The following is a 17,884-nucleotide window of genomic DNA, read 5'->3' on the forward strand; positions in this document are numbered from 1 at the left end:
GTCAGTCGTGTGGAATCATTGAAATGTTGACTAAAAATACCGTATGTCACATTGTAGAGCCCCCGTTTTTTAAGTTAAAGAGTAAATCCAAATTTTCCAAACTAAACATGCTTCGGACTAACATGGTTTCAATTCTCGGATGAAAGAACAATTAAAAAGACACACTTATGGGCAGCAACAGAAGTTATTTTTTTGCATATATGTGACATAAACCTAGTATTTGTGTATGTATACATCGATATGTTTTCTTTTTCTGTTTGTTTATACATCATGATCAAATCCTTGTAGCGATTGTGACCTTTTGAATATGTATGTCAAAACGTTGTAAAGTTTGCCATACATAGAAAAGTGGGAAATATGACACTGGCACACAATGCATGATATACGAGCCACCAATAGTATACACATGATATATCTATCAAAATAAATTCCATTGATATTTCATGCTTTAAGATCTAGAAATAGCTTAGGTGTTAACATTAAAAATGCGTACATTATTGCAGTAAAAAAATGTTTTTGCATGTAAAATTTTATCTTTTAGAAAAAGTAAGTTTTAGACATATCTTCTAAATTTTGTAGTGAGTATAGTAAAGGGAGTTAGTGCTTTGTCATTCTACAGCCTATTGTTAGTTAAAAAAATGCAATAGATATAAAATAGACTTTTCCAACATTTTCTTTTCAGAAAGAAAACGTCAGGACAGTTCAGCAAGATTGTAACTGCCACGTAAATATGTCAAACTACGTCAACAACAAAGATATTATTGCCAAAACAGACAAACTGTCTTAGAAACGTGGTAAACATGTTTTGAAAAAAAGCTTACAGAAAACCTTATTGAGATGGTTGACATATTACTCATACCGCCCCACCATACAGTATCAAATGTCAGTAGAGATATAGCCACAAGCATAACTGTGTGAATCACACAATGGAAGGCTTTTGTGATAGTTTGGGGGTGATTGTAAAGGTCCGTGACCGCATTGCACACTTACAAAGGCATAGGACACCACAAATACATATTCACGTGTAAAGTTTAAATATTCCGCTTCTACAGTGAAGACTGCCCTGTAAAAACTCGAACTAAACTATAGACACATAGAAATATAATGGTCCTTATAAACATACCAAAACCAGCGGCACTTGCAAACGCATGTCATTGATAAAACACTTATGCTCAAAACAGTTCAGTTTTTGAAGGGACACAAACTATATCAATGTCAAGTGTTTGAAGAGACATGGAATCATAGAAAAATTAAATATTGTACATTTATTAGCCTACCAAATGGATCGTGATCGATAACAATGTCATCCAGATATATCGTATTGTATGTCTCAGTACATTTCAAAATTGAAGTCATACAATTTGTATAATATTATTAGTATGATCATTGAAAAAAATTAAATTTCATAGCTTGTGTTCTCTAAGATCGCAACTATAAAAGTAAACATAGATCTACTAATGTGGTAAATGCTCACTAAAATCTGTATAGGGACTCGATAACATTATCTTTCTTTCTTTCTTGAATTCGGTAATCTTAGGGTATGTTTGTCCAAAAATCCTCTGAGTGGTAATATCTTTGCACGCGCGCGTGTGTTTGTGTGTGTTTGTGAGTGTGTGTGTGTTTGTGAGTGTGCGTGCGTTTGTGAGTGTGTTTGTGAGTGTGTGTTCGTGTGTGCGTGTCTTTGTGTGCGTGTCTGTGCGCATTATGTGGGTAAATGTGTGTATTTGTGTCATTGGTGACCAGTTGGGAGTCATTGTGTGTAATTTTGTGAACGTTTGTCTTTGTGTGTGAGTGCACGTGTCTTTGTGTTAGAGAGAGAGGGTGTGTTAGTGTGTGTTTATATGTAATGTGTGTGTGATTGTGTCTGTATGTCTGTGTGTGCATGTGTCGATCTTTAATTCAAATGCTATTTTAATGAAATCACATTTTTCACATTGACGAACTCAATATAACTTGCGTAAAAGATAAATAAAAAGCGTGCTAAAAGATGAATTCATCAATGTTACCTATCCCACCCTATAAGAACAACATATTTATAAAATGCGTTCGAAAATGACCTACCGAACACTTTCAGAGGTCACTGTATCAAATAAGACAGCTACAAACAAACCGGAAGACTTGTGGACAGGAAGTTTTAGAGCACTAAGCGTGCGTGAACCGTAACGGTTATTCAAAGCGAACGGCTGCTTTTTCATTCTCGCTCCGCTAACTATTCGTTGTTGTGCGGTGATGCGAACAGGTATAACTGGTATCATGCACATGTGTACGAGGTATGCATGAGTTGAAGTGAAAAAAGTCTAAGTTATCTATCAGTAAATCTATCATAAGATATAAAACGCAGCGCCGGGATTTTTTGTTTGTTTGTTTGGGGAGGGCCAGTGTAAAAATTCCCTCTCCCGACATCATAGAATCTTTAATCCCTGAAAATAGCGTGCAACATTCCCTCTCGTGGCATTACAAAATATTAGCCCGTGTTACTAATCGTAAATCGGCAGAAAAGAAATAGAAATATATAAGCTGACTTTGCTAGAAGTCTGCGAAGGAGGCGATTAATTCTGTCTGATGATAATACTATTTGTACAAAATTCTACTGTCTCAGAAGAGGTTACTATAGGCTAGAGTTTGTTTCAGGACGTATCATAAGTTATATTTGTTTGTTTGTTTATTTTTAAATCGGGATTTTTCGTTGCTTCGGTTCGTGTTTTTTTTTGTCCACAAGACCGACAAAACAACGCAAAACACGTTACAAAGTAAGAAGAAACCCAGTCTCAACTTAGATGACAATAAAATGTAAAAAAATCAATTTAAATGTCGATAAATCAATACTAGTAACTACACCTAATACGACTACAAATACTATAGAAATGAATCAATCAAGGAACAATTTATTTTGCTTTAGTTTGTGCAACACCATTTTGTTTGAACATAGAAAACTGCGTATTTGGTTAGACTTCACTGAACCTTGATGTGACTTGTTCTATAAGTAAATATACCTTTGTATAACAGTTTGTCCCCTGTTCCAGTCATGCCGTTCCGATACATTACTTTTGTATGTAACACATTTCGTTACACCGGTCAAGCAAATATTTCTAGTGCCGTCAAATAACTCATTCATTGACAACACAAAAGAAGGAGAAAAAAGCATTAGCTGTCCCTAACCCAGTGTTATAGAAAGCTTCAGTCCCATGGAAATTGAATTTTGAAATCCTGTCAAGTGCCGAAGGCGCAACGATCTTACGGAGTCCGGAAAGTATGCTCCCACTATAAAATTTTGAAATCTAGGCCCTCTGAAATGCTTTTCCTGCATTTTGACTGCAAAGTTTGCTGGTAGACTCTCCTTGGTTGCATGATACTCTCCAAGCAGAGGTTAGGCTCCGGCTGTTTTTTTAGTCGTTTTTATCGGGCTTTCTATTTTGCTTTTTGTATCTTGCTGTGTTTGGCTGGCGTACTACAAGAAAAATGACAAAATAGAAAGCCCGATAAAATAAAACGACTAAAAAACAGCCGGAGGCTAATCTCTGCTTGGAGAGTATGCATGACACGTGTTTTAATATCTTTACATATCGATTTTTATCCACCATAGAGGACGGAATGAGCAAATCTTTTGTACGTCCCAAACAGTAAAATTCCGTGACATAGACCATGCGTTCACCTAGAGATTTTCGGATGGGATATTTGAAAGTCTGTCGGGCCACGTAATTGGTAGGTTTGTGTGGAGAGTTTTCTTTGCACCATTGAGAAATAAATGCTAGCCTTGTAAAGCTGGATGTCCGGGATGGATGTACGATAATGGAAACAAAGATAAGGTGGTAGAAGTAGCCATTTACCTTTACAAGTCTAAGGTGAAGGACGAAATGAAACACTAGTTCACCTTTATCCGTGGAGTGACCTTTATCCGTTGTCTTTAAAAACAGCACATTTAGGAGTATTAAGTCTGCTGACAGTGGTTTCAAATTTGCAATACTTTCAAAATGTTCCGATTTGAAACCGCCGTCCATCGACTTAATATCCCTAAATATATTTTTTTCTTACAAACAACGAATATAGGTTACCCTCGGATAAAGGTGTTAGCGTTAAAAACTAAATGTATTGTGGATAGTGAAATTCTTAACGTCTAAGGACATTTTAAACTTTATTTTAACATTGACCGATACAGTTTAGAAATATAGGCCCCATGATAGGGGTGCTTTAATACTGACACATTTGAATCAAGGTTAAGGAGGGTATGTTATTCCAACAAGGATTACTTTCCTCACACAATTGTATCATCAAATGCTTGTTGACCTCTTGTAAACATGTACTACAGAAACCCTGATACACCTGCTATGGTCTGCTGTGCATCTAACTTTTTTCAAAGTATATGTATGTCTGCACTTTTGTTAGCTCTATGTTATTCACACCCGAAATAAGAAGAAAGAGGAACACCGATAAACAAGAGCTTCAATGTTTGTAACTTCATCCCGATAAAGACCATGCCCATAGCTGTCTCTGTAAAACAATCATGCCAAATTAGTTTGTTTCAGCAAACGAATGTCTGTAATTTAATTTTGAGCTCTTTTAGAATATTTTAAGATTATTGACCATCGCCAGTATTGAAGCTACATGGAGGGTGACACACGTACAGAAACATTTCATTTTCATAATTTTCAAAATTTGTAAATGATATTGGATAAAAGTAAAAAAAAAAAAAATTGTAGAAAGCCAATAGCCCAGGTGTTGCCGTTGCGAAGATTACCACCTAAATCTGTCTTAGTGAGCCTGTTTTCAGACAGTCTTGTGCATCCGCTGCAACACAATGGAGGATAATCCAAGGCATCGCGGGAGGGTGTTTTCTTTGCATGGGCGCCGCCATCTTGTTTTTGTGACGTCATGAAGAAAATCCCACCTGTCTATCGTTTGGCACGTATTGTTAGCTTACGGTGTTTTGTTAAAGCGACTTACACTCCAATACCACCACGGAAGAGATGATTGGTTGTTTGGATACATTCGTTTAGCCAACATTTGCACCACTTCATCTTGTGATAACAATTGTTTTGGGCAGGTAAACAGTATTATCGAGCTTACAAGTAATTTTCCAGCCTCATTGATTTTTGAACAACATACACGTAGGCAATACACATGCAATGAATTTATTTATTTTCTTTATCTTTTAATGACTACGTAGATATGTAGCTATTTTCCCAAATTCTTGACTACATACTCGAACATAATTACATCCCCAAATTCGACGATTGTTTTTGATGGACATGTTTGTCTGGAGTAGTTTTATTCGCGTGGCCAATTTTGCCCCTCTGCCGGCTAACTTCTTCCCCAGCTTATGTTACTGTCTTGCCACGGAGGAATCTGCTTGGAGATTAGTTTTATTCCTCCTTTCTTACATCCCAAAGCATTGATACCAATGGCGGCTTATGTTGTTTTATCAATTCAATACTTGAAAAAAGGAACTAATATGTGATCGCTAATGCATTTATTTATTTTGATCTAATTCTAGTTGCTCACAACAGCGTCATACGTTTGACGCTTAATTCTACCATGATGTTGTCAAAATAAAGATGAGCAATTCTATGTCTTTTTCACAGAAATAGATTATCGGAAATCACTCTTTTATGTAATACCTTGGAATACCTTGTGATAATTGGTGATTATCATGTAGATGTATGTGTTTCAGGAGGCACTTTAGTACAGGAAGTTTTGTACAGGAAAAAAGAGCATGTAACAATGAACGACTTAACTTGTCTTAAAAAAGATACAAAGAGATACCGATGCCATGCGGGGCCCTTCAAGAAAACTACACCGTGTCTTTGCCGGGGAAGAGTATGTCTAAGTTCCCAAGGTATCATATTCCCGCTAGAAACTTCCGACAAGATTTTTTGGGATCGGAAGTAAAGAACCGTTATGTAATCTATCAGAGCAGAATGATTCATCAGGTAGGTGGTCATTTTGGATGAAGGGCCACTGGGCCTGATTTGTATATTTCCAGTGGAGCTGGTTTGTATTTATTTGATCAACGGGAACACTATTTTTTTATTTGTAACATAGGCAAAGGTTCTCAAAGGACGAAGTTGGGTTTCTCTAATGCTGAAAGAGGACGTTTTTGCGCTAACATGTGTCTTACCGGTATTTTAGAAAATTAGCCCATGTTAAAATCAGCCCCCCCCCCCCCCCCCCCCCACTCCTGACCCCAAGGGAAACAGCAATCCTGACAGTCTTTTATGGGGTGGGGCTTTAGAGTTAACAAAGAGTTGGTAATCCTAAAAATTGGCGAAATAATAACAACAAACTTAAAAAAGAAATTGAAATTGAACATCCAGATACGAGTAGTTCATAACATGGGTGCAATATTAGATTACATTTTTTAGAATAACGTAAAAACATTTGCTCAAATCCTTGCTCAAACCGAAGAAAATGTCAATGCGAAGATACAATTTCAAACTGAACACTATAGTACAGCAACAGTCTGGTCTACCAACCAGTCTTCACAGCTGACTATCTAAACCGTCCTAAATAGACGAAGGCTTGAGCTGAAGTATTATTCTCGTTTCCTACCCAAATCCGTGCAAATACGTTAAAAGCCTTTCGGGGTCTTACAACCGAGAGCGGCACAGACAATAACAGAGAGTGTTTAGATCTGTTTAGGTAGTCCTGGTAAACCTAGCGACACATTTCGACAGCTGGGCATTCTCCCTGCTTGTAGAAGTAGAGATTAGTGTCGTTAGAGGATTTGAGATGAAAGCGGGAGTGTTCTTTGCGTTGTGTTATCTGGGGTCGTCTTTCAACACATCACAGGTAATACACATCCACCTGCGGACACTTCCCAACTCAATCACTGATATTTTGTCACCTAACGAAAATGAGACTGAAGTCTAAAAATTTCAAACATATCTAAAAGCTCTCAATTGTTCTGTCTTCAATATTTCTAGCTACTATTTCGAGCTGGACCGGCGCTACATCTATAGGGAATAAACTATTAGCTTACTTCCACCTTCGGGTCCTATCATTACTACAGCCAAAACTGAAATTAGCGGCCACCTTTGCATAGTGACCACCTGGCCACAGCGGTTACTTTTTGTCTGTCCCTTGGATTTTACCCATTGACATACGCATTAAGGAATAGTCTAAAAGAATTGGCCACCTGTCCAACGCAGCCACGGGTTCACGGTGTCCGGTCCCGTAAATATAGAAATAGTACCTATTGCGACATTACAGTGGTCGAATATCACCCTGTGCCGAGTTTAAAATCGAAGAACGCGTGGTTTGAACGTTAGTGGGCAACCTACCAATCTACCTGCGTATGGCAATATCAGCCATTTTCGGTAGATTTGACTTTGGCAGGGTCAGTTGAATTTTGAGACAATCGAGACAATGTTACTTGATGAAAAATATCAGTTGGTTCTAAAATCATGTGTAACTTGATTACTAATGGTTATTTGATCATCATTTTCTCTATAGTGGCCACCTTTTTACAGTGGCCACATTTCTCTAGTCCCGTGAGTGGCCGCTACAGACAGGTTTTATGTTATATTTTGATTTCGCCGTAAGTGAGTTCAACGCCCTCTTGAATCCAGACTAGTTCAGACCCGGACAATAGACGAATGATCAGGCATTGTTATTTAACGACCAAAAATAGTCTGTTGAAAATTACAGTAATCGATGTCTGTCTGTCACTCCAGTGTGAGAATAGCCCCCGAGCAAGACGAGTCCATGTTCTTTTGTAACCTTGCTCCGTAAGAAAATATATATTCAGATTTAATAAAAGAAAGAAAGAAACAGCATATGGTGATACGTGGCATCGCGTGGTGTAATGGTAGGTATTTCGCCCATAATCTAGACGTCCTGGGTACGCATCCCCTGACATGCCATGTTGACGTTGTGCCTTTGCACTTTCCTATTTTCACTGAGGTGAAAAAGACTACTAGTACCTAGTATTGGTTAGGGCCGTCCCTCGGATAGAACGTTAAATGGAGGTCCCATGCATGTTTTAAAGAGAGCCAAACCTCAAGCATGGCAAAGAGTCACCTTTATGAAAGGGAGTAGAGGTCATTATTTGGTCCAATGACAAACAAAAATATGTTAAACGGCATCCCAAAAACTGTGCCCTGTGGTTGTAACGAACAGTACTTGTCAAGTGGTGGTTATAATTCGTTATCCAACCTTCTTAGGTCATTGACCTGTATTAATAACATACAGACGATATGTCTTATCCGTACGTCCTTCAGTCAAGCGTAAGGGTGCAATTGTTTCATCATAACATGTTTTAACAACTTAAAGATATACTCTTAATATTCTAAACTACACTACAGAATGCGGAAATAAGCAACCTTTCGTCCTTGCACAGTTAAACAATTACAATTAAGAAGTCTAATGAAGTAAAAGAGAGACTCGCAGACAATCGTGTTGGTCTATTTTCTGATGTAATAGTCTGGTTATCTCAAGTTGTAATCTTCCAGAACCTTTAACACACTATTAAAACCAGAACAGCATACTTATATCTGCAAAAGACCTTGAGCATTGTGTGAGGGTGGTCCAGAATTCGTGGGACTGTTTCCCGATATAAAACTCGGTCTACTCAACAAAAGGACAGCGAGGTCGTCTACTACCATGAATACAGAGAAAAGGCCTACTCGAGAAGCTCAACTACCCAGCAACCATTTCCAGAGACACAGGGATTGACACTGAGGACTTGGGAGCAGCCATAAAAGACCGAGTGCTGTGGAGAACTGTGCAATGCCTCACGGACGACGGATAGTGATGATGAATACATGAAATGCATGCAGTGGTTCTAACATAGTAAAAACATTGCACTTAGTATATCGCTATATGGGTTTTATCTCTCGTTCTAGCAACAGTACAATCTTCCTACTAGCTACTCTTTTCCTCACCATCTCTTTTCTTACAAATTGATAGGCTATAGGAATGAAAACACAAAAACACATACTCACATACACACAAGTAAAAACGCAGGCACACATGAAAACACACACATACCACAAAGGCCCACGCACACCTGCAAGCATACATGATTGTATCATAATCGATTCGTTATATCAAAATGGTATAGAACAGATTGTAAGACATATATACGAAGATAAACGATTTTCCGTAATCATTGTGAAGTATTGGTCTTTTTCAGCTATGTGTTGGTGGACTGTAAAACTGTATATATTTAAGGTTCATGTCTGAAAAAAATATGAAAAACATTATTTAACATAATGACGGCGAATCTCTCTTTAAAACTTATACTTAATACTAGATGTACAAGAGAAGTTTCCAATAAACATCTGTGGTTATATACTTTCGTGTTATTCTTTATTTAAAACATTGATTTGGCAATTGAAATGACAAATAAAATACAACATGGTGGTAGATTTGCTGTTCTTTGCGTTTGGATATACTGCTTGCATAGATGAAGATTAGCGTTTCTTTGCGTTTGCATGCAATGCTATTTTGTCAAACAGACAAGTCTAGTCCAGCCAGTCTAGACAGACTTTATTACATTTCCCTTTAATCCTGGCCTGTAGTACATTAATTTCAAGGCAACGACTCTATATACAAAATTGAAACAGGTTGACTTCTTCAGACTATGAAAAGAGTAAGGAAGCGCTTTGTAGTTTTCGATAGGAAATTTCTAGAAAAAAGTCGTTCGACCGTTTTACGAGTGTCCTAGAATGTGTGTCATGCATGATAATAGTCAGTCACGCGCACATGATATGTAGCCTGAGGGTAAAGAGGGGAAGAGACAGTTCAGAAGAGCCATCACCTACCGTGGACCCACCATCTGGAACAGTCTACCACCGGACATACGCACAGCCCCAACTTAGACTTTCTTTTAGAGACTCTTGAAGTAATGAGAACGGCCAAATGAATGGACTTGAATAATGTAGCAGTTTCTTACTTTGTATGTATGTAAAAATTGTGTATATAGACTTATAGGACTTATAAGGACTCTAAACGATGTAACTGTATCTCTGTTATTTACTTTGGATGACCATTGCCTCTTCCCTCATGACCTCAATGAATAGCGGCCTGCAGGCCAATTTGAGCTTTCATGAATAAATAAAAGTTCGAACAAAAAAAAAAAAAAACAAGAAACAAATGGCTTCCTTCCGACTAAGCTTAACGTCTAATACCCACCATTTGCTGAGAACCTTTTTTAGATTACCAAGTACATGTTCAGGGAATTTTGCAAGGTGACATAATAGCTTGAAATTCAAAAATTGTCAAGACATTGCATTTGACCAATAAATTCTTCTTCTTTGTTAAACGAATGTACTTACATTTCCTAATTGCAAATGTACAGGCCTTAGTTCATATGAATAGATATAATCTACCATATAGAAAATATATCGTATACAAGACTTATGAATTGTCAAAATCGAAAACTTTACGACGTGTACGTATTTGGACCAATAGTAAATGCAGTGTATTTAGGAAAAATAATTTCTCTGTTTGGCATGTGTTCTTATACTTCCTATTATAAATTTGGGAATGTATTGGTATCGTTGCAGTTGAATGAGTAGAATTTGTGCTACAGACTTTCAGTAGACTTCCCAGTTAACTCCCGGGCAGTAACCTCTAGCGAACAGTGACCTCCAGAGGTCAGACAGCAGAACCAATCAGGCGGCGCCTTTGTTCTTCCAATCGGCTGCTATCAACGATCGTTGCGCACCGACAATACAGACGCCCTCTGGCGATATCTGAGGGTAATGAGGCAGAAGAAGTCCTCATAGTTTCACGTGTTTGAAATACTTCTGGGGTCGGTGGGAACAAAACAGGACAAACGACAAGAAACAGTCGTCTTTAACATGCCCCATAAATTTCATGGTCACGTAGCCTACAGCAGAAAAGTGTTTAGACCTCGTCCTTCTTAGCAGTGTTTCAACGGCTTCTTACAATCGCCAAGGACGAATTTAGAGGCAGTAAAATCGAATTATTTTGCACAATATGTAGACATAATACACATTGGGGTTAAGAATCACTCTTATAATAGTGCAATACATATATGGTTAAATTCAAGAACTCAGCATCAGTCATTTATAAGCGGGTGTGTTACGCAGAAGGAAGGTTATACCGGCTATATAGATACAGATACAGACAGATGGGTTATTATGTTATATGTGCACTAAATGTATCGAAAATTCGAAATACATGTTTCATATACACTCACACATCAAACACGCACACACACACACGCACGCACACACACACACACACCCACACACACACACACACACACACATATACATGCACACACACACACACACACACACACACGAACACAGACACACAAATAAACACACAAACACACACATACCGTCATACATAACAGTAGTTTTCATTAGGGTAGATGTGAACAAAAGTTTATTCACTTATTCAAGAACTCACCATCACTTATTTATTAGTTCATCAGCTAATTTGGACAAGAAAATATAGATTTTATATCACTTTGTATGTATCAATATTTTCTCTGTTAGTAATAATGACGCTTACATAGCAAAGCACTGACTGAAAGCGCCGACTAGAGATTCAGAATATTACTGCAGCAATCGTTACTGGCGGACTCTGCCTTAATGATCATGATTAGAGAATAGCTTCCTGGTCAGGCAAAGCGTATAAACATTAACTTTAGCAGCATGGAAGTGACTTGTTTATATTCAAAATTCTAAAGGCAAATTTTTATGATTTGTCCATACTTGAGTTATATAGATTAATCAATAAATTTTAAAAAGATCATTAGAAATTTAGCCGTTTTAGTATAAATTCGATTTTCTGTTTTAGTAACGTTGATATTGCCTGGTGTCAAAAGGGGCGATGGCCCTCGCTCAAAGACAGGGATCATCGTCAATATCTGTCTGATTTATTCTGATACCAGCTACAATAACTTCAATTATATTTTAAATCACCAGTCGTCGCTTTTGAACCATCCAGTATTGGCTTACGTAGATGTAGCAATTGTAAGTGAGAAACAAAACTTCCCAATGTATATATTTCACATTATATTTATTATATTCCACATATATGGACAGTATATTTTTGCTCCCGTCATGTTCTGGACATGTGGTATGTAACGAGACTAATGCTACTGGACTGCCGTCATTTTTGGTGACCTTGAATATTCCTGAACAAGTTCACGAATATGGCAGTCCCTTGTCCTTATCCTCGTGACATGACAAATTCGTACCAAAATGGTACCTATGACAAAAATATTGCATCTCTTAATTAGACTTATGCGGGGGAGTTTTTTTTATATCGAGGAAAATTCAATCTTAAATTACGCGCCTTTACGTGTAAAAAAATTCAAACGATACAGTTAGGCTTCGTGGATGTCATTGATATATCGAATCAACATATTTGTGTTGTGTATCGAGGCATAAGTATTTAGCCCCCTTTCAGATTTGTTCGAATCTGCTGTGGTGTTTTAGATACATATTTAGAAACAGGACTAGGTTGGCGTTTCTACCTTAATGTTGTTTTTTTAATTTATGCATACAATTTAACCTGCCAGAATAGTTAAACCATGCGAAGATCTGGTGAAAAAAACCCTCAACATTCAAGTACTACGAATTTAGTAAATATTAGATAGCACTCATGTCATATTTCTTAATCACACTGCATTTTACAAAACTTGAAAACTTTTAAAATGCACATGGGATTCACCGTTACCATTTAATTTGTGTCAAGCAGAACATACAAAACCCAGAATCTCCTTCTCGCTCTCCATTTTCTTTTGTAATTCTACAATAGAACAGATATCGCCACATAAAAAAAAAATAAATTCGCCTCGAAATTCTATCAAAATAAGATAAGAATGACACTAGACGGGAGAATGTGGCCTTTCCAAGTAAAAACAAAAGGTTCTTGAGTTGATAACCGTCAGTCACACCCCAGAAAATAATGGTTTGTTCCAGGTCGAAACGCTTGAATGCACATAACTGCCCATTATGTAAACAAATGCCCGTCCGGATGTTGACCATTCGGACGTTGACCTATACAAAGCTCAAGATGGCTGCACAGTTGGTAACGTCTTTAGTTGGCGAGAACGTGATCTTACAGACGGCTCTGGTCCTCTTACTGGTGTTCGTGGTGACTTCATGGTTCTTTAAGACACCTAAGAACCTTCCGCCTGGCCCAAGAGGATGGCCTGTCGCCGGTAATATCTTCTCTCTCGCGATGGTAAGTAAAATTCATTTATGCTACTTCGGGAAGAAAATGGAAGAATCTAACAAAGGTCATTGTGAAATTTCATCCCGATTTATAGCATTAAGGTAAGACATGAACTAGAAAATGCTTATCACTTTTTAGCTATAGCAGGTTACACACCAGAGAAGTACTTCAAGTAGTGAGAAGCGCATACTAACTATAATGTACAGACACCAACCCTAACCCCAGGACTCTATTTCAAGAACCCTAAACCTATTTCCAGCTGCTACTTCATTTTGGCCTTTTTTGGCATTACGCAATCCTTTGTGTCACAGAACAATGCCCTTTCAGTCAACTGTTGTACTTTAATCTGTGGTGTTTGTCATATTCCATATTGACCTTCAACACTGGTTATTTGTTTTCGAGGGACAAGCTGAAATGTATAGGCCTACTTATGTCCCCAAAAAGCAAAATCTGGCCAAACACATTATGTCAGTCCGTAGGTTCTTTTACTTGAAATTACATGTGTATGGAGACCCCAAAAACAGTACATTGACTATGCCTTTACCCAAAGGGTCACAGCTTTAAAACGATGACCGAATGGGCGAAGACCTACGGACCTGTCTACCGCATACAACTTGGGAAGGAAACGATGGTTGTGCTCTCCGGATATGACGTCATGCACGAGGCGCTGGTGAAGAGGGGAGAGGATTTTTCCAGCAGACCAGACCTTCCCGTGGTAAAGCTTGTTAACCCGAAAAGGCTAGGTAAGAGCTCATATTTAGTGACTTCACCGATATATATGTTGGTAACATTTTTATTTATTTATTTATTCACCGAAAAATAGGTGGGTAGCCGCTTCAACTTTTGAGAGTTGATTCCCAAGGGGGCCCGCCATACATGAAAAAAAAACGTGTTGCATTCAAAACAACCAGTGGACAACATACAGTATATAATAGTATACAAGAAACCCGATTCGTAAACAAAATCAGTGGTCAAAAGGTCAAACCAAAAACGTCAAAGTTGGAGTGGAGGTCAGAGGTCAAGATGCTACATTTAGTCGATACTTTGTCCAGGAAGCCTGTCACAGATTAGATTACGCATGCGCAACGAGGTAGATTGTGGCTTTTATATACCAAAAGCCCTTGAGACATAAACAGAACACGTCTCGGCAGGTGTTAATAATGTCTTAATCAAAAACATGTTTACAAGCTCGGATATACCTTTGCTTTTTACCCGCAACGCATCTGGCGGCGCATGGCCAATGGTCCACTTGTACCTGACGTAATAGATCACGTGACCTTGTGTGCGATAGTGTCTGTGACCGTCATTTCATTGTCATGAGTGACAAACGTCCGTCAAATAATGTCAAGCAACGTCTTGACGTAATTTTTGTTGGAATTGTCTAATAAAGTACTACATTAATAGTCTAAAGGGCATCTAAAATATTCCACAGGAATCATACCAATAGAATGAATAAAATATTGATTGTTTTATTGAATGGAAGAGCGTCCATATATTTCAGGTATCATCACAGCTCCTTTCGGCACTCCGTGGAAGGAACACCGGAAGTTCACACTGATGTCTCTCCGGGAGTTTGGATTTGGGAAGAGAAGCTTGGAGGGAAAGATCATGGAGGAGTCAGTCGCTCTCCAGTCAGAGATTATGAAGATGGGGAACAGACCGTTCGACATTAGCCGCATGGTCCAGAATGCTGTCACTAACGTCATCTGTTCCATTGTGTTCGGATCGAGGTAAGTACTATTTAAGAAATTACAAAAACGACAATAGCATATTTAGAAATTCACTGATTAAACAATTGGGTATATTATTTAATAGATACGAGTCATACTGCAACTAAGTTTACTTGTTTACCTTCTCATTAGGTTCGAATACAACGATGTCAAGTTTACACAATTAATGGACGCGCTAGACCGAGGATTTGCCAACAACCTTCTTGGCCAACTGGCCATCTTTTTTCCCATCTTGCGACGTGTTCCAGGAATAGGACGAGGTGCACAACTTATTGTAGACGTAACGGCCACCGTTACAGCCTACCTCCGCGAAGAGATGGACTCTCACAAGAAGACATTCGATCCCAATGACATCCGGGACATTATCGACTCGTACGTGAGGGAAACCAAATCTCGCGAGCACGACGACGAGACCACGTTCACTGACGAGTACACAGAAATAGTGCTGTTTGACTTGTTCATCGCCGGGGCAGAAACCACCTCCACTACTCTGTACTGGGCGTTTCTGTACATGATTCTCAACCCGGACATCCAACAAAAGGTACTAAATACTAGCGATCTTAAGAACGAATAAGAAACAATAATAGAAACAGGAGACGGTGCTGCTTCTGGGCACCTTTGATCCTTTAATGACGTCACGTTTCCGAACGGTCACGTGTTGAAAGTGAAATTGTGATGATTGCTGAGGACGACTAAACTGACAGTAACTGGTTTAGTGACTAGAATTCTTAGTAAATGATTCATATTTGTTTTCCTTTTCCTACGTGTTTTATTTCCAGGTTCAAGAGGAGATCCACTCCGTGCTCGGACACGACAAGCCGCCGTCCACCGCCCACCGTGCCCAGATGCCGTACACTGAGGCCGTCCTGACCGAGGTGGGCCGCATCGGCACCATCCTGCCGACAAGCGTCTTTCACGCCACGTCACGTGACACCAGTTTCCATGGATACGACATTCCAGAAGGCACGACTGTCCTGGTGAGATAATTCGCTAATTATGGTTGATTGTGGCTATGGCAAAATTGAATGCCTTTTTTTTTTCTTTCTCGTTTGTTTCTTGCCACTGTCTTCATTCATAGTTGTTGACGATACGATTGGCTGTTGACAGCTAACCAAGTCTAATGCAGCAAAACTGATCGCAGGCCAGTGAGCTAGGATCATTGCTTGTTACACACGTTCACAGGTGACTGGCTAGATAAGGCTGCGGTCCTGCTTGCACCGGTCCCCGTCAGGGATGTAGCTCGCCCGGCCAGCTTCCGAAGCCACAAATATGTCTCAGTTGACTGCCGGATACGAAAAAAGCCCTTCGGTGTTTTCCCAGGGCGATTCGCTATGTATGTTTCTTATCGAGTCACTGGTTAATGTTAAGTCGGACTTAAATTAAACCCGGGGCTTGGCCGGGCCAAAAATACACAGGGAGCCCCAAGGTGTCCCACGTGACCATGTAAAAAGTACCCTCAAAAGCACCCCCACCCCAAAAAAAAGAAGCTCACACGTCATCTGCCTGATAGGGACTATTTTTCCAATTTGGACCGTAACTTAAAAGAGGATGAAAAAAAAAATAACAATATTTTCTATATGGGTTTCTCCTTTTTTAACAGCCCAACCTGTGGTCCGTCCACCATGACCCGGAACATTTCCCGAACCCCGGAAAGTTTGACCCCGGCCGCTTCTTGGACGCTCAGGGACGGTACCAGAGGGACGACCACGTCATGCCGTTTGGTATCGGTAAGTTTACCCTTTCGTGTTTGGTCCGCAGCTTGTATGTGTTAAGCAGCAACCCTAGCGTTGTCAAAATTCGCAAGATTTCTATCCATTTCAGTGGACCAAAATACGTCCAAGTTATTAACTTCTACGTAAACTACTAGACACGCCCTTACATTAACCCTACCATAATCCTAATAAGACAAATTTTCAAAATTTGCATGATTTCCATCCACCCTAGATATGTCCAAAGGATTAGCTTCCATGGAACCATTTTTTTTACAGCGAACCTAACCCTAAACCTTACTTGGCTAGGTCATTTTGTGCAGTGTAACATCCCCTCCTGTTCTCCGAACAAACTATAGCTACGAGCGATATTTTTTTTCTCATGGCAAACTTTACCCTGCAACCTTCTGTAGGTCCGCGCATGTGCCTGGGGAAGCAGCTGGCTGAGATGGAGCTCTTCGTGTTCTTCACTTCCCTGCTGCAGCACTTCACCTTCAAACTGCCAGAGGGCGCTGCCAAGCCTTCCACCACAGGAATCAACGGTGTCACCCATTCGCCTAAGAATTTCGAACTCGTCGCTGAACCGCTGGCTTAGGGCACTGCTTAGTTACACTGCCATATGTTACCTTCTTATAAGATGATGTCTAACACGCATATAATTGCTTTGTGATTGGAAGAGATACTGACACTCATGTTTAGCCCCATCTGATTGCATGGAGGTTTTCTTATTATCCTATATTGTTTAGTTAGTAGAGTTTAACGATTTATTCTGTATTCACTTTTTTGTAGTTTATATTTGACCATACAAAAGTCACTGTACTTTTTGTCGTGTCAAAAAAGCTTGCTATAATACAAAGTTTTGTGGGCAATTTCCGACATTGTAAAATTCATAGACATCTATACAAGATGTATTATCCTGAAAATAGTCTGCTAATCAAACACGACTAAAATAGAAATGGGCAATTGATTAAACTCCATAGTAGTGCTATTCAGAAAAGAGAAACGGTATGGCTTAAGTCCAGGGAAAAGCATGTGTTTATACAGCATGTAATATTACTGGTATAACCGGTTAATTTGTGTTACTAATTATGGTTAGTGTGGTTTATATACGTGCTTAAATATCCTACTAATTTTTGCAGCAACGATATTGTGACTCAGACGCTACCTTGGCCATGTACGTAATAAGGGTAACAAACTTGTGTTGAGCAACAAACAACGCACTCTACACTGTACCTGTATCTGTACGCTGGATAAGTCTGATTTTATGTCAGCATTCCTCTATAT

General features: G+C 39.1%; 1 protein-coding gene across 1 annotated transcript in view; it reads left to right on the forward strand.

The window, feature by feature from the left end:
- Positions 1-12,956: 12,956 nt before the first annotated feature.
- The window catches only part of LOC118431531, a 9,960-nt gene continuing 5,032 nt past the window's right edge, over positions 12,957-17,884 (forward strand). Inside the window, exons 1-7 of the mRNA XM_035842772.1 lie at positions 12,957-13,170; positions 13,712-13,904; positions 14,663-14,891; positions 15,024-15,432; positions 15,671-15,868; positions 16,492-16,618; positions 17,014-17,192. Coding sequence (XP_035698665.1) covers positions 12,961-13,170; positions 13,712-13,904; positions 14,663-14,891; positions 15,024-15,432; positions 15,671-15,868; positions 16,492-16,618; positions 17,014-17,192 — 1,545 coding nt within the window. The 5' untranslated portion in view covers positions 12,957-12,960. The remainder of the gene's footprint in view (positions 13,171-13,711; positions 13,905-14,662; positions 14,892-15,023; positions 15,433-15,670; positions 15,869-16,491; positions 16,619-17,013; positions 17,193-17,884) is intronic.

Source organism: Branchiostoma floridae, chromosome 15 (genome assembly GCF_000003815.2).
Source record: "Branchiostoma floridae strain S238N-H82 chromosome 15, Bfl_VNyyK, whole genome shotgun sequence".
Classification (NCBI taxonomy): Eukaryota; Metazoa; Chordata; class Leptocardii; order Amphioxiformes; family Branchiostomatidae; genus Branchiostoma; species Branchiostoma floridae.